This window comes from Myotis myotis, unplaced genomic scaffold, assembly GCF_014108235.1.
Source record: "Myotis myotis isolate mMyoMyo1 unplaced genomic scaffold, mMyoMyo1.p scaffold_m19_p_36, whole genome shotgun sequence".
NCBI lineage: Eukaryota > Metazoa > Chordata > Mammalia > Chiroptera > Vespertilionidae > Myotis > Myotis myotis.
In genome coordinates, this window is record NW_023416342.1 from 2150346 (window position 1) to 2171902 (window position 21557).

Genomic DNA, 21557 nt, shown 5'->3' on the forward strand with positions numbered 1-21557 from the left:
CACAGGGGGCGCCGACAACGCCTGCTCCCTCTCAGAGGGCGGCTGGCAGACACGGCCTGAGGACTCCGCACACCCTGTCAGGTGCCACGGGGACATTATCCTCAACCCCAGACGTCTGGCCCGGCGTCACGGACGGTTCGCGTTCAAGTCATCATAACAGCGGCCGGTGTGCGGCAGGTGAAGCCTCTACAGAAGGAGGGATTGTTATTCCAGAGGAGCGAGGGCGGGACCTGCCCTGAGCTCCCGAGAACTGACATCTCCGGGCCCATGTGAACGGGATTCCGCTCGATGAGAGCACAGCGCCTCCAGTCCCGACGGCTCGATCCTGTTTCCTTCCATTTAAGATCAGCCCTGCTTTCCCTGCCCGCACAGCTGTCTGCACTGCCCAGGCCCTGACAGGGACGGTGTGGCGTTCCCTCGGCGCCCCTGAGGGCTCCCCGCGTCCCTCCCTCTGCCGCCCTCCCTCCCATCACTGCCTTCCCTCCCCGAATCCTGGCTCCACCTCCGTCCACATCTCCCTCTGTCCTTCCGCCCCGGGGAGCCTGGTCCCAAGGACACCCCGACAGGGACTAGAGCAGAAAAAGAAAACAAAACCCGCGGGCGTCTGGCTCGCTAACCGACGGGGTGACGGGCACAGATGCCGAAAGCCCGCCAGCAGGCCGAGTGGTCACGGACGGGACACACTCTTTCCAAGGAGAACTCCCTGCTTGCCGCGGGCAGGGGTCGCTGGGCCCCGCACACGCTCACGCTCACGGCGGCTCCAGGCCCGGACGGGGACACTCACAGGTGTGCAGGGGTTGTCCGAGAGCTGTCACTCCCAGTTCCTGGTCACCTGGACGCTGGCCACGGCTCCGTGAGAAAGTGGCCTCTCAGGCTGATGATTGGCACCTCCGTGCTGCCTGTGCAGGGTCTGCGTCCATCCGTGGAGCGAATGCTCTCGAAGCTGCGGGAGGGCCCCCCTCACAGGCGCTCAGGGCAGAAGGGCTTCCCCTCCGACCATCGCAAGGCCTCCCAGGGCTGCTGCACCTCTATCCACTCCCGATTCTCACTTTTTATTTTTTAAAATATATTGTTACTGATTTCAGAGAGGAAGGGAGAGGCAGCGAGAGAGAGAAACATCCGTGACGAGAGAGAAAGAATCATGGATCAGCTGCCTCCTGCACGCCCCCCACACTGGGGATGGAGCCCACAACCCGGGCCTGTGCCCTGACCGGGAATCGAACCGTGACCTCCTGGTTCCTAGGTTGATGCTCAACCGCTGAGCCCCGCCGGCCGGGCAAGATTAGTCAACGTTTTGAAAGCAAAAGAAATGAGTGCTAATAACTCTATGAGGTTTAAGCTTAATTTTACAAACATAAACGGTCATGGCTCCGTGGTCAGCCTGTGCCCCCAGCAGGCGTGACCCGAAGTCATCAGTGACGCAGCTCAGGCCACCTTCTCCCCCGACGGCCCTGCGGCCACCCACCCACCCACGCCCGGCGGCAGCCAGGCCCACAGCGTGTTGCCAATGACACTCGCACCTCCTGCTCGCGGAGGGGCCGCCCCTGCCAGGGAGTCACATCTCCGCCGCTGGCCTGGGGGCACGTTGAGAGGTGCCAGCATGTAGCCCAAGGCAGCTCCGTGTCGGGGTCGCCTACGGGCGGCAGGAAGGGGTGAGGCGGCCTCACTGGGGTCACCGTGCACCTGAGAAGGAGCCGTGACAGGTGAGCCTGACCTCTGCCAGCTCCCCTCTCACCTGGAGCCCAGACACCCGCCCTCAGGTGCTTGTGGAGACGGGATGCGGACCGTCAGGACTCCTCTTCGAGAGACAAGCTGAGGGCCTTGGGTTTGCAGCAGCCGCCATTAAGATGTGGCCGTGGCGCCGAGACCGGTTTGGCTCAGTGGATGGAGCGTCGGCCTGCGGACTGAAAGGTCCCGGGTTCGATTCCGGTCAAGGGCATGTGCCTGGGTTGCGGGCACGTCCCCAGTGGGGGATGTGCAGGAGGCGGCTGATCGATGTTTCTCTCCCATCGATGTTTCTAACTCTCTATCTCTCTCCCTTCCTCTCTGTAGAAAATCAATAAAATATATTTAAAAAAAAAAAAGACGTGGCCGTGGCGTCTTCATTCCTCATCCCAGGAGCAGAGGCAGGCGGCCCGTCCCTGTGGGGTGTGGTGAGGGGGACCCCCACTGGCTTTGACAGGTGGCCTGCGTACAAGGGAACCGGCGCAGAAGCGAGCGAGAGCAGCCCGGCAGGGACCCTGGAGCTCGATGGGCAGTTCCATTAGTCCCCGCGGCAGGACGGCCGGGCCCAGGAGGAACACAGGCCCCGCCTGCTCCAGGCTCCCCGGCCTCGCTCCTCTCCATGTGACGAGGAGGAGACTGGCCAGGTGGTCGCAGACAATACAGGTTTGTTGGGCCCATTTACCTGTTTCTTAAGCAGAACTACCCTGAAGACAACCAGGCTTTTAATTTTTTTTTTTTTTTTTTAATTTTACATTTCTCTAAAATGCTTTCCTGATTATAAAAGGAACATAAACTCATTGAGAAGATTTTGGGCCCTGGCTGGTGTGGCTCGATGGATAGAGCATCAGCCTGTGGACTGAGGGTTCTGGGTGGATTTCCGGGCAGGGCACAGGCCCGGGTTGTGGGCTCGACCCCCAGTGGGGGCGTGCAGGAGGCAGCCGAGCCATGATTCTCTCTCATCATGGATGCTTCTCTCTCTCTCTCCCTCCCTCTCCCTTTCTCTCTGAAAACTACGAAGAAAAGTAAATTAAAATGACCTAGGATGTCACACCCCAGATAGGACCACTGTCCCGTTTGAGGTTCCCATCCCGATTGTTATACGTTGATCATTTTAACGTGCTGCTGCTTCTCTCCTGACGTCGCACCAGGGGAATCTGCCATGTGACGTGTTTTCAATATGAACCTAAGCGGCCGCGTTCCCTCTCCTGCGGCCCCGCCGTGCCCGTGAGGCCAGCAGGCGGGCTTTCTCTGCTCCTGCACGTGATGCCTGCGAGAAGTTTGCAAAAGTCCTGAGGCCCCAAGCCTCACCCCGGAGCAATTGAAGTAGAAAGCCCTGGGGTGAGGGGCAGCACCTCAGTGCTGGGGGTCTCGGGGGGGGGGGTCTCGGGGGGCCCTGGTGCAGCCGAAGGGGCGTTCTCCATGGAGGCTCCCGGGGCACACACGGGTCTTGTCCACACACGTGCACAGCTGTGTGCTCAACCCCGCGCAGTCACGCTCCACCCAGGCCCTGGCCCAGCAGGTCCCTCACACACATCAGACTCGGCCTTAGGATCCGCACACGGGAAGACACGCACGTCCCACCCCCGGTGCCGATTCCTCCCACCACGGTCTCCAGGAGCCGCGGTCAGCGCGAGGCCTGATCCGGCATAAGGCCCCGGGGGGCGCTGGTCCTGCCTCCCCCCGGCCCCCGCGCTCGCTCTGCCCCCGCGGATTCAGTCAGGCCGCCTCCTTTTCTCAGAAAAGCATCCCCCCTCAAGGCGGAACGGCACCCCAATCGGCCGTCCCTGGAATGTCCAGCAGCGAGCGGGCACCGACGGGCACACTCGCTGCTGTCACAGGGAATCAGTCAGAGCCTCCAGCACGCCAGGCGGGGCGGGGCGGCCGGGCACGGGGCGCGGTTTCCGTGGCGTGACAGCCGCACACGGTCAGCAGAGGCCTCGCCGCTTCAGAAACCACGGCCATTGGCTGCTTCTCTCTCTTCTTCCCTCTCCAATTCCTGACGGAGAGCCGCCTGGCTGCACACCAGCTTCTCGCCATGGAAACGGGAGCTGGTGTTTGCAAGCGACCGACCGACAGCAGGAGGGGACGCCCTGGCCGGTCTGCGCACGGCCCTCGGGGACAGACAGCGCCCTCGGTCACCTGCTCCGGGCATCCAGGCTGGCCTGGCTGTGGCCTCCGGGGACGTCGGCTCCTGGATTCTTCCGTGAGTTAGGAAAGACCCACAGTGTCTGTGCTCAGTTACAGGCAAGGGTTCATTTACTCGCCATTTAAAAAATAAATTCGCGGGGTGACATGTATGTACCACGTCTCATGCCAACTCCAAGAATTAAAAGGCAGAGTCAGGTCCCGGAGCACACGCACAGCTGTCACAGATTCTCCGCCGGACGTCCGACCAGGGACCCTGCTTCCACACTCACCCAGCGCCCGCCTCGCTCACCCCGCGGGCCACAGCGGGAGGGCAAACGGGTTTTGGAAGGAACTCTTTTTTGTTTGTTTGGTTTTTGTTTTGTGAATCCTCACCAGAGGGTATTTTTCCATTGATTTTCAGAGACAGTGGAAGAGAGAGGGGAAGACAGAGAGGGAAACATCGATGAGAGAGAAACACATCGATGGGTTGCCTCCTGCAGGAGCCCTGACCTGGGCCCGGGCCGGGGAGGAGCCTGCAACCGAGATATGTGCCCTTGACCAGAATCGAACCCGGACCCTTTGGTCCGCAGGCTGATGCTCTGTCCACTGAGCCACACCGGCCAGGGCTGAACATAAACATTCCGAACACCCTGAGGGCTTCCTGTCTTAGCACAAACCGAGGCAGGATGGGATGGAACAGCTGCACATACATTCGCTTCATTACTGCCCCACGGTTTTCAAACACTCAGTGATTCAGGGGCCACGGTGAGTGAAGTCGGAACATTCCAGAAAGGTGGGGGGGGGGGGGGTGGAGGCTGGTGCCCAGGGAAAGGCTGAGCCACAAAACAGAGTGTCTGGTTGGTTGGTTATAAAGACGGTGCTGCCCTGGCCGGTGCTCAGTGGTTGGTGCGCCCTCCCGTGCACCCAAGGTTTCAGGTTCAATTCCTGGTCAGGACACACAACTCGTTTCGGGTTTGATCCTGACCCAGGTGTATGTGGGAGGCAGCTGGTCCGTGTTCCTCTCTTACATTGATGTTTCTCTCTCTCTCTCTCTCTCTCTCTCTCTCTCTCTCTCTCTCTCTCTCTCTCTTCCTCTCTCTCTGAAAACCAATAAAAACGTATCCTTGGGTGAGATGAAAAAACAGAAGAGACGGCCCGACAGACCACAAGGCCAGGGCGCGTGGGAAGTCTGTCTTCATGCAAAGGTAGAACTTTCCTGACGAACCCGAACCAGAAGATTAAAGTAGGTGCATTCTCGCTGGAATTCAAACTGAGAGTCACTAAATTGAGCCAAAATTAGAAGAAGAAAACATCAAACAGGGGCCAACGCCATTTATAGCGGTTAATCCGCGGGCGCAAGATGCCCGGTGGCCACGGGCCAGGACAACCACCGCCCGCCTCCAATCAGAACTCAGAGCCTCATGGGCTTGGGCAAAGCCGAGCTTTTTACAAAGAGGCGACCACGTTGGCTTTCCAGAAAGACAGCACGGAGGGTACGAAGGGCAGGTGACCCGCTTCGTCCCGAAGGCATGGCGGCGGATGCTGCTGGGAGGGTCTGAGGCCTGGTCTCGAAGCAAGAGCCTCAAGAGGCGAATTCATGAGCCAATTCTCTGCGTGGCCGCAAGATGGGGAACCAAACGGACAAGCGGGTGATGCCTGAGGTGCACACCTGAGGGAACCCCATACTGAGCTGGGCTCGGGGTGAGGGGGAGGCCCAGAGGGCGAGGGTACCAGTCCCAGCGCCGTGAGAGGCTGCACCCCCACATCCAAGACAGAGCTGAAGGGAGGGGAGCCGGCCAGGGCCAAGCAGAGGAAGGGGGAGTGTGGGCAGCAGCTCTCGGGACGTCACGCAGCCCCTGGGGAGGCCGGAGCAGGAGGGGGGCAGGCGCCGAGGCGAAGGTCAAGCGCTGACTTAGACACACTGGATACTCAGGGTAAGGGAGCCAGGCCCACGCGGTCCCGAACACGATACTTTAATGGAAACGTTTAGCCTAAAGGATGATGCAATAGAGGGATGAGCGACTCTGGTCTCTTCACTTGGTAGCAAAATACTCAGCTGACGACGGCCTACAGTCGTGCCCGACGCCAGATGCATTCCTGCAGGTCTCTGTGGGAGCACCCGCTCCTGGAACCCGCACCTGCTTCTGAGTCCTGCCCACAGCACCAAGTGTTAGAGCAAGTTCCTCCTCGCACCCCGCTCGCTGCACCGATGTTGGAAGCACAGGTCCTGGTCCTGCCCTGCTACGCCCACTGTCAGGTCCGAGCTCCTCTGCCAGGGGCTGGACCTTCTTGGGCGCTGGGTGCTAGACGGAGAAGCCATGAGAAGCTGTGGGTGTATGAGAGAGTCTATTGTAGGAGCGAGTGGCCAGGCGGCCATTGCTGACAAGGAGCCACTAGACAAAACAGTTCTTCAAAGCGAAGTCCCGCACAGCAGGTAGCCGCACACCGGCTAGGTAACAAATCATCTTTTCCACACAACAGCAGAGCCTCTGTACCCACAGCCACAGCCTGCTGGCCAGTAACACATCTTCCCCATAATGCAGCCTCGCATGACAGCAGCCTCGCATAACAGCAGTGTCTCCAGGCAGCCACGCTGCAGGCTGGTCAGGACATACCTTATAGGACTTACACAAAAGGCTTCCAAATGCTGACCTCAGTCTTTTGGGTCATAGAAGGTCACGCCTGCACAGTGTGCACACAGATGACAGGCCTTGCTCTTGCACCTGCGTAGAGTCCTTGGACACCCTGATGAAGAGTCCCACGCTCAGAGTGGCCTTGAACATCCGGCGTACTCCAAACAGGGGCCCCACAGTCTCCTGCAGGCACCCTGAGCATTGACTGCGAGCCTAGCCCTCCCTGTACTGAAGGGCGTCCTCTCCGCCCAGGGCGGGCCATGCGGGGGCATTAGCCCTGGAGGCAAAACACGGCATGTTCTCCTTCCAGGGCCTCCATCGCTGGAACCCCTTCCTCCCCGTCCCTGTGACCGCCTGTCACTTCAGGACTCTGCCCTCGCCTCTGAGCGATTCCATCCCTTCCCGAGGCTACGCCGTCACCATGACGACGGCTCCTCCTCCATCTCTCCCCTGACCTCTCCTCCACGAGTCACACCTCCAGGCCTGCCGGGCTCTCCCATCGGCACCCCCCACGGGAACCCCAACCTCCACAGGACGTCAGGCCCCGGCACCTTCCCTCTGACCCGCGCCTCCTTCCCCAGCGGCTCTGCCGAGCTGGTGCCACCAGCCACGGTGCGCCAGGGCGGGTGGCCTCTCGCACCAGCTCGCACGCTGCTTCTCCTTGCCCGGCTCTGGCTGCCCCCTAAGTGACGTCTCACGTGAGGCCCGACTGGACGGTTGGAAAACAGACTGTCACGGGGTGCTGTGTGCCAGGGAGAAACACGCAAGGAATGTGTCCATGGCAACGGACTGCCTGCGAGAGCCAGATTCCCTGCTCATGGGTCACCTTGAAATGCCCTTGAGGAACCGTCCTAAAGAGCCAACACTGCAAAGTGCACGCTAGTTTCACTTTATTTTAATGTTTGACATTGAAAGGCCTGTTGAGTTTAATCATCGATTCGGCCACCCCATGGGTCTCCCCGGGGCCCCTGGCTCCTGGACTGGGCGTGAGGCTACCATCGGAGACAGACACGCAGGTGAAGAGGCCAAACCTGTCCCCCCCGGGGCGGGGAGGGAACCCATTTGAATATTTTGAAATTCAACTGTCGGCTTCTAAATCCATGGCCCAGCTTTAGACAGGAATTTAAATCTGTGATGGCAGGGCCCCAGGCCTTCAGGATGGGGAGACCTCATTACAGAAACTATGGCCACAGCAGCCCTGCCAACGCCCCAAACACCCCGGAGACTGTGAGTCAGGCCCTGGCTACAACCACGTTTCAAAACCCCGAAGTCCCTCGGGCATTCCCACAGCATCACCTCCGAAACGCAGCCCATCTCAACGTGCAGGTGGGTGTGGGGACGGCTTCTCCAAACGCCTGACTTCCGCGGCCGCCTACAAGACCCTCCCAGCATCCTTTCTGGGGAAAAAAAAAATTCAATTGCTCTGCAAAGAGAAAAGAGTTCCCTCCAACCAACTGCCTTCATGTGCGGACAAGTTGTAAATGAGCTTTTAAAAATGCATCGCCCTCCAACATTATTATCAGAACAAAGCCATAAAGACAGGAACGTCACTTTTCTTTTTTAATATGTGTTTATTGATTTCAGAGAGGAAGGGAGAGAGAGAGAGAGAGAAACATCCATGATGAGAGAGAATCATGGATCGGCTGCCTCCTGCAGGCCCCGCACTGGGGACCGAGCCCGCAGCCCAGGCATGTGCCCTGACCAGGAATCGAACCGTGACCTCCTAGCTCATAGGTCGATGCTCAGCCCTGAGCCACGCCGGCCCATGTCTCAGAGCCTTGTTCCCACAGCGGTTCTTGATCTGATCAGTAATGAGAGGAGGTTCCCAAACCACATGGCCCGTGGCTGCTGCCCAGGAGCTGCCCTCACAACCGCCTGGCTCAGCCACTCGAGTGTCTTCCAGACCAAACAGGCCTCCCCGGGCTCAGAAGCAGGTCAGGGTCAGGCTCCTCCAGGGCCGCAGCTGAGGGCCTGACAGCCCACATGACAGCCCCACCCCCTCCCCCGCCGGCTCTCCAGCAACTGGGGGGACCCCGCTGGTGGTGAGACTGGGGAGCACCTGGTAGACGAGCTCGGCAAGCGGCAGGGACGCACGAACACACAGCCCTGAGCAGGAGCGCGGTAAGAAAGCAGTGGAAGTGCCGACGGAGACGCCAGCGCAACCTCCGTTCTCCAGCCTCCGGGGCTAAGACCGAGCGCCCACAGCTGAGGACCGAACAGGTGCACAGCGGGCAGTGTTAGCCAGCGACACACGCGTCTCCCTGTGTGGACTGCACTTCTGGCTTCAACTCTATTTGAAAAACAATCCTCAGAACAGCTTTTTAGATTCACTGGCCAGAGAGCGAAGGCGCGTGGGATTGGACACGAGGAAGCCCCATATGAGCTGTTTAAATGGTTCTGCCAGCACAGCACGGGCCACGGATGAAGTCTATTCATCGGCTGTTTAAATATGACTTTGACCGACTTATCTACACAAATGAAGACATGCGGTGGGTCATGCTAAGTGGCACAGACAATTATTAAATTAGACTAGAGGCCCGGTGCAGGGATTCGTGCACCAGTGGGGTCCCTTGGCCTGGCCTGCACCCTCTTGCAATCCGGGACCCCTCAGGGGATGTCGTTCTGCCGGTTTCGGCCCGATCCCCGCAGGCCAGGCCGAGGGACCCCACTTGTGCATGAATCCGTGCAACGGGCCTCTAGTATGCATATAAGATCTTTGGTTAATCTCTTCCTGCTCTCCCCTCTCCCCCTTTCCTCTGAGATTCATCAGTCTGTTCCATGTTTCCTTACCTGTGTGTTGAGCGTCTGCCCCCTGGTGGTCAGTGCGTGTCGTAACTACCGGTCGAACGGTCACACACTCAGCATACTAGCCTTTTATATAGATAGATATTTAGAGCAGTTCATGCCGACAGCACACACATCGCAAATCCATACACAGACCTGGTCCTGTGAATGTGACCGACTTCGGAGACACCGAAGTGACTCCCTGCGTCCCCTCCATGGGAAACGCTACACAGCCACGCCAGTGGGGCCCGCCTCACACAGGACTTACTGACTGTGAGGGAACAACAGCCAATATTTCTACAGATTTGAACGAGCAGCACAGGGATCGGCTCCATGAGTTCACGTGGCATCTCTCTGCTTCTAAATATGTGTCTATTGATCTCAGAGAGGAGGGGAGAGGGAGAGAGAGAAACATCCGTGATGAGAGAGAATCACGGATCGGCGGCCTCCTGCACGCCCCACACTGGAGATCGAGCCTGCAACCCAGGCATGTGCCCCGACCGGGAATCGAACCGTGACCTCCTGGTTCCTAGGTCGACGCCCAACCACAGAGCCACGTCAGCTCGAATGGCGTCTCTGAACTACTGAAGCCAAGTGTCTGTGTGTGTCCTGGATTTTCATTTCCCTTCCTCCTGATTTTTATTGTAAGTGTGTGTCTCTCTCTATTGCCATCTCTCCTCCCCAGGCAGTGGTGATAACGAGGCAGCACTGTCCCTCTGAATTCAGGTCAAACATCTAGAGCCGGAGGAAAGGACTTTGGGAAGAGAACCGGAATCTTGGCACAGAAAATACCAGCTTTCTCACCTATAACTGCTACACAGTCTCGATTTTTAAAAACCTCTGACTGTTGTTTTTCAGGCAGAATACCCTCACCCTCCATTGGCCACAGAAACATTTAGGGTTAAAAACATTGTTAAAGGTCCTCAGGACGGTGGATTTTCACATTAAAATGTGTATAAAAAGGCACCGTATTTGGTGAAACACTTGCTGGTATTTTGGTGGAACATTCTAGAATGGCCCACCTTTCCCTTTAACTCCTGCAAACTTCCCAGATCAACCCAGATCCTGACACTGACTGTTTCCATAGTTTTACTTCTAACCCCCTCCCCCGCCCGCCCCCCCTTCTCGTGAACCCGCGTGCTCTCTGAGGAGCCGCGGCGGTAACGGTCCTTATGTTACGGAACGGGAGTCCGAGGCAGCCGGAGGTTACGTGACTGATAGAGCCGCTCTGCTGCCAGGGACACGGCAGTCCCCGTGCGCAAACCCGTGGACAGGCCCGCAGGGGGCGGAGGGGAGGTCGTGAGCTTCACGCTAAGGATCTGAAGGTCCAACCAACTGGAAAGTTGGCCGCACAGGGCGGGTAACCTGAGACCCTGAGGTTAGTGACCTCCAGGAAGCCACGGTCCTGGGGTGAGTGTGCGCAGCTCCCGTGCGCGCCCCAAGGACGCAGCCCCGGCCTGTCCTGTGGGCATCTCCTCAGGTAAAGGCCGAGTGAACGACGCGGTTTATTTATTTGTTTATATGTTTGTATTGATTTTAGAGAGAGGAAAAGGGAGAGGGAGAGAGAGAGAGAAACATCAATGATGAGAGAGAATCATGGATCAGCTGCCTCCTGCACGCCCCACTCTGGGGATCGAGCCTATAACCTGGGCATGGGCCCTGACCGGGAATCGAATCCTAACCTCCTGGTTCATAGATCGACGCTCAACCACTGAGCCACACGGGCTGGCCTATTGGTTTACGTCAAGCAGCGTCTGTCTAGGTGGGGAGGCCTTGTCAATTTGCAGGCCTGTGCACTGGAACGTACTATTGACGGAGGAATAACTTGCACACGAATACGCAGGGGTCAGGATTTCACAGGGGGCGCGAGTGACTAGGGAGGCATGTGCTCTGAGTCCCCCAGACAAGGTGACCCCCGACCTCAGCCTGGACCTGACAAGGCTCAGAGACAGGACAGGTCGGGGCGGGCTCACCCGCGTGGCTGACCGCTGAGCTACCCCCATTCCGCCCGGGTCGCCTCGCCTTTGCTGGGACGGCAGCTGCTGCCCCGGACCCTGTCCCCCTCCCTTCTCCTCGTCTGGGGCTCAGGCCGCGGCCGGCCCACTGGTCGGGCTAAGTGTCCTAATGGAACCACACTGACCTCTCCCGCCTCCCGGCTCCTGGGGACTCACGTTTGGCCACGCACAGCCGTACTTGCTACTTTTAACCCTGGCCAGTAGCACGTAACACTATCATATTCTCAGGATCGCTCACTGCTTTTACTTGTGGCCAGAGGTGTCTGCTCAGTCAGGCTGCAGAGTCCACGGAGGTCTGGGCCGTGGACGTCAGCCCATCGAGGCCACGCCAGCTGATACGGAGCCACGCGCCCAGCAAACCTGCCCGGACCCGGTGCGTTCACGGAGCTCCCCTCTGTGCGAGGAGAAAACACAGTTCAACGCAGCCAATGCGCTCATTCTTAGACACTGAAGCTCCTTGAGCGAACGTGAAAGATCAGGGTCTTGGTCTTAATGGGAACAAACAAATTAGCGGGTGGAAGAAGGTGGCTGGGAGTGAACGGAAAACGTGAGTGAAACCAGGTCTGACAACCCGGTGGCAGCTCGGCCTCCAGAGTGGCGGGTGTCATTAACCAGAACACGTTGTATCGTCTCCTTTTAAAACACGGGCCCTCCCTAGCTCTGGCCAGTGCGGCTCAGTGGTTGAGCGCTGTCCCCTGCAGGGCACACGCCCAGGTTGCAGGCTCGATGCCCAGCAGGGGGCGTGCAGGAGGCAGCTGATCAGTGTTTCTCTCTCTCTCACCATTGATGCTTCTCTCTCCTTCCCCCTTCCTCTCTCCCTAAATCCATAAAAACATTTTTTAAGTGGGCCCTCCTTACATGGTTGGCAGGTATTAATGACCTGGAAAGGACAGGAACACCTATCCTATGTACTCAGTCTCGAGTTCATGCATTTTTTCTATCAAAATATTTTCTCGTTTGGTAGCCATCGCCAGGGTGCCCGCCCGGGTGACGGGAATGAGGCGGTCAGCGTATTCGCTGCCGTGAGCCCGCCCGCGCCCACGGAGACACACAGAGGGCAGCTCTGCTTCTGCGCCAGCGGGGCCTGGACAGACCACAGGCAGGAGCGAGAGCTGCCGGCGTATATAATACGTTTAACAATAAAGATGTTTTTAAAAAGCTGTCGGTGTATTTATAACTTAGTCTGCTCCGAGTCAGGGCACGAGAGTAGCCCGTTTGGCTCAGTGGATAGAGCATCGGCCTGTGGACTGAAGGGTCCTGGGTTCGATTCCAGTCAAGGGCACATGCCCAGGTTGTGGGCTCGATCCCCAGTGGGGGGCGTGCAGGAGGCAGCCGATCCATGATTCTCTCTCATCACTGTTGTTTCCATCTCTCCCTCCCTCTCCCTTCCTCTCTGAAGTCAATAAAAATATTTATTTTTAAAAAACACCTTAATTCACCTAAAGCAGTGGTTCTCAACCTTCCTAATGCCGCGACCCTTTAATACAGCTCCTCATGTTGTGGTGACCCCCAATTTCATTGTTACAAATTGAACATAATTAAAGCATAGTGACTAATCACAAAAACAATATGTAATTATATATGTGTTTTCCGATGGTCTTAGGCGTCCCCTGTGAAAGGGTCGTTCGACCCCCAAAGGGGTCGCGACCCACAGGTTGAGAACCGCTGACCTAAAGTGAGTTCAGCAATGATAACCTATCAGTTTAATTTCCCTACACCCATAATAGGATGGAACAAAATTAAAAAAGGAAATTTTAGAGCCTTTCTATCCTTTGAAGAAGTAACTAAATTTTTGAAATGTTTTAAATAAAAAGAGTTAGTCTTACTTTCTAATATTTAGGTGGCGTGACAATTAAAAAGTGGATAAAATGCTCAAATTTTAAAGTTAAACATGAAAGTATGGAAATTATATATCTTTTTCTTTTCAGCCTAATGATTTTTTTTAAAGAAATGTGACAAAGAGTTATATTAATGTACCAGGAGCCATCATCCTATATAATAAAGGGGTAATATGCAAGTAGACCGAACAGCAGAACAACCGAACAACCAATCAAAGTGTAATATGCGAATGATATGCTAAGGCTGCTCAACCGCTCGCTATGACGTGCACTGACCACCAGGGGGCAGATGCTCAGACCGGTAGGTTAGCTTGCTGCTGGGGTCCGGCAGATTGGGACTGAGTGAGATGGGCCAGACACACCCTAGAGCCCTCCTTCGGTCCCTTCCCAGCCCGATTGTGCACCAGTGGGGTCCTTCAGCCTGGCCTGCGCCCTCTCACAATCCGGGACCCCTCAGGGGATGTCGGAGAGCCGGTTTCAGCCCGATCCCGCAGGCCACTCCCCTTGGGAGGGCACCAGACTCATGGCTGGTGAGCGCTGTGGCAGCTCGAGCCTCTCCCGATCGGGACTGATTGGGCGCGAGCCTGCGGCAGGCACAGTGGGGCCGGGATGAGCAGGTGGCGTTGGACTATGGGTTTCGCCCGATCCCTGCAGGCCACCCAGAGGGACCCCACCCATACACGAATTCGTGCACCGGGCCTCTAGTGCTAATATAATTAGGGAAAATTATAATCCAATAAAGTTCATTAATAAACTTTAAAAAAAGGCCACCTGAATTCTCTTCGGTGTGGGATCGCTTGTCTCTGCAGAACCCTGAGCAAGAAGGAGAAACGCCCCGAAACCCTCAGGAAAGAGTGAGAAGGCGCCTTCCCGAGGGGACGGGCGGCGGCCCCATCGCCAGGCTCCTGGAGAGAAGACTGGAAGGAGCCCTGAGAGCAGAACCCCTGCTACTCGCTCAGCTCACGCCCCGGCCTCCCCAGGAACCTGCTAACTGTCTGCTCCACCCACTCCCGCCTGTGGTTCCCAAAGTCCAGGGCCACGTGCAAGTGGAGGAGGCGTCCGCACCCCGGACGGCCATGGGACGGCCCGCGGAGGGGGGCAGACAGCGGAGGGTGTTTCAGGGACCGAGATGCCCGCTGACAGGTGGGGTCACACGGGGGACCTGGGTGATTAGCAGAAGGTGAGGCCACAGGGACCTCAGAAGCTTCCAGAGATGTGGGGTGGCCCCAAATCGATGGCTCTGAACGTGGCCCTTGCTGACTCCAGGCCAATCGCCTGCCTCTCCCGCGTCCCCACAGCAAGTCCTGCGTGTGCCCCCAGCACCTCCCCGGACGCGGACGCAGGAGGGAGACGCCTGGGAGAGATGGTGGCGCGTGGGAAGCCGGCTGGTCCCCGCCGCCGCGGAGAGAGAGGGAGGCGGGAACGCACTTCCTGTCCAGTCGGCCATTCGCCTCCAGACGCAAACAGATGCCTGGGCCTCGGACCGTCTCGCTGGAGGGGGTGCTCCTCTGGAAGGTGCCCGACCCGCTGCCGGCCCCACCCAGGCCCGTCCGCACTGACCGCCGTGGGGGCCTGTTAAACACCCCAAAGGGATGGGCAGGCCTGAAGGGGGTCCTAAGAGTGTGTGTTTTAATATATTTTTTATTGACTTCAGAGAGGAAGGGAGGAGAGAGAGAAACATCAGTGATGAGAGAGAGTCATTGACCGGCTGCCTCCTGCACGCCCCCCACTGGGATGGAGCCCGCAACCCAGGCATGTGCCTTTGACTGGAATCGAACCCAGGACCCTTCAGTCTGCAGGTTGACGCTGTAGCCACTGAGCCACACCTGCCCAGGCAAGAGTTTTACTCTTTTAGCAAAACCAAGGTCATTGTGGTCAGCGGACAGCACTCACTCTGAGCAGGGAACTGAGGGTTCCTATCTGGCTGTAGCGTACCCATGAAATCCACAATGAGAAAAACAGGATCATAAAGGTGAACAGGGAGGCGGAAACAGATACGACAGGAAGGAAACCCAGACCTCCAGGGCCTGAGGGGTTCTCCTTCTGTCCAGTCGCCAACCCCACCCTCTCCCCCGGACGGGCACCTCACGCCCCTCAGTGACGGAACGGCCGTCTCCCGGCAACATGGGCCGTTTGGGTTAGAAATGGGTGTGAAAAAGGCTAGTGCGGGCGTTTCGTTTTTTGAAAACTGGAGAAAATGTGGGTTTTATTCGGGATGGACCACCTCTCTCGTCCCGTGGGCTGCGAGGCAGTGTGGCTCCGTGACCCACGTGCACTGGCAAAGCCCACCTTCCGTGGCCGCCGTGGGCACAGCCTCCCCCTGTGCCTCCCAGGAGCATGTCCAGGTCACACGCCTGGCCCACCCTCAGCTCCCTCCTCAGGCAGCTCAAGTCACAGCCACGAAACGCACGCAATCCGACCCTCTGCAAGGCCACGAGGAGTTTAAATGAGGGCCCAGCCCTACCGGTGTGGCTCAGGAGACAGAGCGTCTGCCTGGGGACTGCAGGGTCCCGGGTTCGAGTCCAGTCAAGGGCTCGATTCCCAGTGTAGGGCATGCAGGAGGCAGCCAACCAATGATTCTCTCTCATCATTGATGTTTCCATCTCTCCCTTCCTCTCTGAAACCAATAAAAATATACTTTCAAAATAAATAAATAAAATAATGGCCCAGACCAGCAATTTTCAACCTTTTCCATCTTATGGCACACACACAAACTAATGACTAAAACTCTGTGGCTCAAAATATAGTGTTATATTTCCTGCCGATCTGACAAAAAAACACACACACACAAAAACAGGTGACAATGTTTTGATTCATTCACACTGACGGCTACTGTGGTGCTGGCTGCTGTCATTTTTTCTCTGACAATCTGACTAAACGATCAGGTATCCCATGTTTTACAAACTCTAGTGTTTAGCCCAGCCCGGCCGGCGTGGCTCAGGGGCTGAGCACCAACCTATGAACCAGGAGGTCGGGGTTCGATTCCCGGTCAGGGCACAGGCCCGGGTTGCGGGCTTGATCCCCAGTGTGGGGCGTGCAGGAGGCAGCCGATCCGTGATTCTCTCTCATCGTTGATGTTTCTCACTCTCTCCCTCTCCCTTCCTCTCTGAAACCCCATTAATTTATATAAAAATAAAACACTATAAAGACTCTCCTTCTACAGGGTTTGTTCCGATAGATAATTTCCATGGAAGGGAGCAGTAACAACGCCTAAAACTTACTGCCGTCAACTGCATATTGAATCCTGGTCCAAGAATGTTACACCTGCAATTTCTCTTCCTCACCAGGTACCAAAAGGTGCGCTACAAGGAAGTATTCACACCTTAGAGGTGAGGACCTGGGTCAGAGCAATGAACTGATACGCTCTGCACAGAATAATCATTATAATGCATTATTATAATATTATAGTAGTAGCCGTAATGTTATAGGATCAGCCAAGATTGAAATCCAGTGTGTCCACTTGACAAGCTGGGGAGTGTAGACGTGTGTGTGTGTGTGTGTGTGTGTGTGTGTGTGTGTGTTCCTTTCAGGTGAAATTGCTTGGAACCCGCAAACGTCACTGTATTACAATATACGCCTCTGATTGTACACAAACACACATGCACTCAAAACCCGCCATTGTTTTCATTTTGACTGCATCTCGGAAAAGAAATTATTCCCGAAATAAACATGTTTGAGAAAATGAAGCTGGAAAATCATCCTGTTCTGACATATGCCCTCCCCCAAAGCTGCGAGCCCTCCCCCCCCAAAGCTGCAAGCCCTCCGTCCTCCTCGCCCGCCCGCGGCTCTGGTCCTGTCTCCTGTCCCGGCCGCGCCCTGGCCCCCGTGCCCGTCTCCCCAGCGCAGGGCGATCGGAGAAAGACGAGCATTTAGAGACGATGCCGTGAACGCAGCCAAACACGCCCGCCCCCTTTTGCCCCCGTGGCTCCCTTTCTGTCTTTGTTTTTCTCTTGTGCTGAAGTGTTGATCCAGCAGCTGACACTATGCAAATGTCCCCCAGGGTGAGGGTGGGGCCCAGAGCCTGGGCACAAAGCACACCCTGGCCCTGCCGCCCGCCATCCTGTGTTCCCTCGCTGCCCTCGCGTGTTGTTAGCATGTTCATACGTGGGCAGGCTTATGTTCACCGACTGACAGGGCCCCATGGAGCACAGGGGTCTCTGAAACACCAGGGGTTCTCGTTAGTGTGGGTGAGAGGTGACGAGACGGGGACTGGGGGCCGACGGCTGTGGAGCACAGTGCGGGGTGCACACCGCCAAGACGGAAAGGCTCGTTTGTTCACAGTAATTACTTCCCCTCGGCTCCGGAGAAATCCAGGCCATCCCCCCTGGCACCATGAGCGTCACAATCCTATCTTACCTCCCGCCCCAGCCCCTGCTGCGGCCTCGGGAGGAAACGGATTTTAGGCGAATTTATTGAACAGGCATCTTTCCAGGCAGGCTCAGAGCCCGAGGCCGCAGCCCAGCCTCTCCCGGCTGCCTTTCCATGAAGATCAGGGGGTGGGGACACACCTGGGTACAAAGCCCCTCACCCCTCCCTCCTCCCACACCCCTCCCTCCTCCCACCCCCTGTGGCTGTTCATGGAGATCCGAGACGTCGACCACGCCCATGTCTGGGAAGCTGTGGCGGAGCGGAGCAAAGCAGCACCCACCCCACGCCGGGGTCCCCGTGTCCCCTGCCACAGCCTTCCCTCCGGGGAGAACGCACCCGGCGCGGCACCAAGGCGCCCGCTGTCTCGCCATCTCGAGATCCTCGCTGAGCACACACATCTGCCCAGACCTTCCTCTGGCCTCACAGTCCACTGTGCTTGCCCCTCCCTTTAAAGCCCCTCGTTCTAACAACAGAACGGTCTCTGTGCCCGGCAGCGCCAGACCATCCCTCCGTGGCCACCGCCTCCATCACCGCCGGCGCGGGAAACTCCGTGTCGCTCACCCACGCCTCCCGTCAGGGTCCACGGAGACCCAGGCTCCTCTCCCAGCTCAGAGGGCAGCCGCCTCACCTGCCCCTGGAGAAAGCAGCGCCGCCCGCCATCGGCCACAGCTGCTCAGAGCCTCCCGGTCCCTACAGCCGCCTGCTATCTCACACACACACACACACACACACACACACACACGCCCTCCTGCACGCAGGCACCCGCACCCCGGCCATGTACCTTCTTGGGTCTTCTTCTCCTCTGACTACTGCCATCGAGCTTCTCGCCACTGTCGCTCTTCTGAGCTGCATCCTCGTGGATCATGGTGAACCGTCGGCAGAGCAAACAGCTCTGCCATGCAGCCTGCCGCCGGCACCGCGGGAGCGAGTGTGCACGCACTGGAGCGAGCGAGGGGGTGGGGAGGGGGCTCGGAGGCGCGCGCGGTGACGTTGCCATGGCAGCAGCTGCCACAACTGTTTCTCTGCCGGCACGGCAAAATCCAATTCCACCAATTACCACCCGGCCCCCTACAATGCAGGAAGCCTTGAAAACAGAATGCCAGGACGCAAATGACTGAGGGGCTCAGCTGTTTGCTTTCTGACACACTTTCCATTCAATCAGCTCTCATTCCACACACAGACCCACTCAAACACGGGCACACAGACCTGTACACAGAATGTGCACACAGAATTCGCACAGTCACCTGCACACAGACCTGCACACAGAATGTGCACACAGACCAGCACACAGAATGTGCACACAGACCTGCACACAGAATGTGCACACAGACCTGCACACAGAATGTGCACACTCACCTGCACACAGACCTGCACACAGAATGTGCACACAGACCAGCACACAGAATGTGCACACTCACCTGCACACAGACCTGCACACAGAATGTGCACACTCACCTGCACACAGACCTGCACACAGAATGTGCACACTCACCTCCACACAGACCTGCACACAGAATGTGCACACTCACCTCCACACAGACCTGCACGCAGACCTGCACACAGAACGTGCACACTCACCTGCACACAGACCTGCACACAGAATGTGCACACTCACCTGCACACAGACCTGCACACAGAATGTGCACACTCACCTCCACACAGACCTGCACACAGAATGTGCACACTCACCTCCACACAGACCTGCACACAGAATGTGCACACTCATCTGCACATAGACCTGCACACAGAATGTGCACACAGACCTGCACACAGAATGTGCACACAGACCTGCACACAGAATGTGCACACAGACCAGCACACAGAATGTGCACAGACCTCCACACAGACCTGCTCACAGACCTGCACACAGAATGTGCACACTCACCTCCACACAGACCTGCACACATTCCCACCCTCAGACCTGCATGTAATGTTCTCCCTGCAGGTACGTCAATGAGAACAGACAGGATGCCTCAGGAGAAACTGACATTCCTGAACGTGCCCTGAATCTGAAGAGACACCCGTTTGTCACCTTGAGCCCTGTCCATCCACCAGCCCTGGGGGAAGGGAGCGAGGACAGGGCTGGCGGAGGTGCGGCCCCCTGCCTCGTCCCCACGGTAGCCTTGTGCTGGGAAGAGGCCTGCAAGGGAAATGGCTGACATCCATTCCGCTTCACCAACACGAGAACAAGACCAGAAATGAGAGGCCGCCGGGTCCCGGGCTGCTCGGGGCAGAGGGAGGCCAGGCCCGGGCCTGTGCCCCTCGCTGGGCAGCTGTGATCCCGAGTGACCTTCGCACGGCACTTAAAAGTCCTCGGTCAGATCTCACCTCCTTCCGCCGGAGGCAGGGACCTTCAGCTCCTGAGCAAGAAGCTGGGCTCCTGGCCCCACCCCCCCCGGAGGGCTGCGAAGGAGGCCCCCACTTCTCCCGGAAACAGGGTGTGTCCTGTGCTCAGGACCTGCGTCCCCTCCTCCCCCGCTTCCCAACACAGACCTCGGGCAGCGGGCGGCAGTGACACGGAGGGGGGCTCCTCGCCCGTGGCCAGGCTCACGCGAGGTGCTCACGGCAACACTGGGGTGCAGAATCCGCACGCTCACACAGGACTGGCACGAACGTGCGGATTAACTGTAGTCTCACTGCACACACGCGCCAGCAGTGTTTGCGGTCGAACGTGGAGCTCCCCCCACGGTGCCCGGCTCGCTCTGCGGCGCGGCTGGGTGCCGTCTTGGCGACAGGAGTCCCTGGAGACGGGGTGAGGATTGGGGTTCCTGCAGGTGCAAATGCAGGGCCAGGCCGCTGCGCCCCAACGGGCACAGCTTCCCGGTAAAATGTGGCTGTGCTCCGTAAACAAGTCCACGTGAAAGCCGGCTCAAGACTAAGAGGCGACGTGTTTCTCCGTCAGACTCTGAAGGAAAGGGTGTGTCCACTGATCCGGACTCAGTGCCCCAGAGGCCGATGTGTAAGTGCCACAGGAATGTAAGTCTTTTTTTAAAATATATTTTTATTTATTTCAGAGAGAAAGGGAGAGGGGGAGAGAGAGAGAGAGAGAGAGAGAGGGAGAGAGAGAGACATCCATGATGAGAGAGACTCTGATCGGCTGCCTCCTGCACGCCCTCTACTGAGGATCAAGTGCAACCCAGGCCTGTGCCCTGACCGGGAATCGAACCCTGACCTCCTGGTTCATAGGTGGACGCTTAACCACTGAGCCACGCCGGCCAGGTGTCTTTGTCAATTATTTAATCTGCTTAACTACTGAGAACACATTGCTCCTTGGCCTTGATGATATGGGGATAATTCCAACTGGGAGAAGAATGCTGCTCACGGAAGTGCAGCGAGCACCACGCAGAATTCAGGAAGCCAGGGTGGCCAACCCATCCATGCTGGTCCCTCCACTGTCCATACACATCACTGCACACCGTCTGCTGGAGCTTTCATCCTGCGTAAGCATCCAAGCAATAACTTCCCACCCCGTTATTTTACAAAAGCGTCTAGAAGACGATAGCAGCGATAGTCTATTCCGTGCTGAGCAGGCTGGAGTGGGTGAGGGCGAGAGCTGGCTCAGCACCCTGCCCGCAGGCCCGGGTGTTAATGCCACACTTGGGTCTCAGGCTGTTCTACCTACAACTACAAGACTCTCACTGAGGAAAGCGGATAGACAACCTTTCCAATGTCCTTTGTGCCGAGTCGATTGCCAGGTTTTTCCTGGGCCCAGTAACGTATCCACCTAGAAAGGATCCAGAACTGTGATGGGTCTGAGGTCCAACTTGCACGCTAACCAGTGAGCCTGCCAGTTTCCTGGATGCCGGCAGAAGCCATGAGACTCCTGGGCCAGAGACAAAGACGGTTGGTTATTACTGAGCAGGCAGCACGGGCTTTGGCATGCTTGCATCAGGTTCCTTACTCCTCGTCCTCACAGGCCTGATGTGTATGGTGCAGGTGGATGCTGCACACTTGGGGGTTGTATAGAGAGAGGCACCCCGAGCTTAGGGGACCTGACTCTCTTATAGCAGGCAGTATAGAGAGAGGCACCCCAAACTTAGGGGACCCGACTGTCTTATAGCAGGCAG

The 21557-nt window shown here is 57.4% G+C and overlaps 1 protein-coding gene across 14 annotated transcripts in view; it reads right to left on the bottom strand.

The window, feature by feature from the left end:
- Positions 1-21557, bottom strand: part of ANK2 (ankyrin 2) — a 337929-nt gene that overhangs the window by 196586 nt on the left and 119786 nt on the right. For 7 of the 14 annotated variants that reach the window (XM_036303254.1, XM_036303267.1, XM_036303246.1 and 4 more), the window contains exon 1: positions 18272-18392. The exons of 2 other annotated variants lie outside the window; for them this stretch is intronic. In XM_036303254.1, coding sequence (XP_036159147.1) covers positions 18272-18355 — 84 coding nt within the window. In that variant the 5' untranslated portion in view covers positions 18356-18392. Of the gene's footprint in view, positions 1-18271; positions 18398-21557 lie in introns of those variants that run through there. 5 more of the 14 variants (XM_036303266.1, XM_036303263.1, XM_036303256.1 and 2 more) reach the window with 2 other exon arrangements.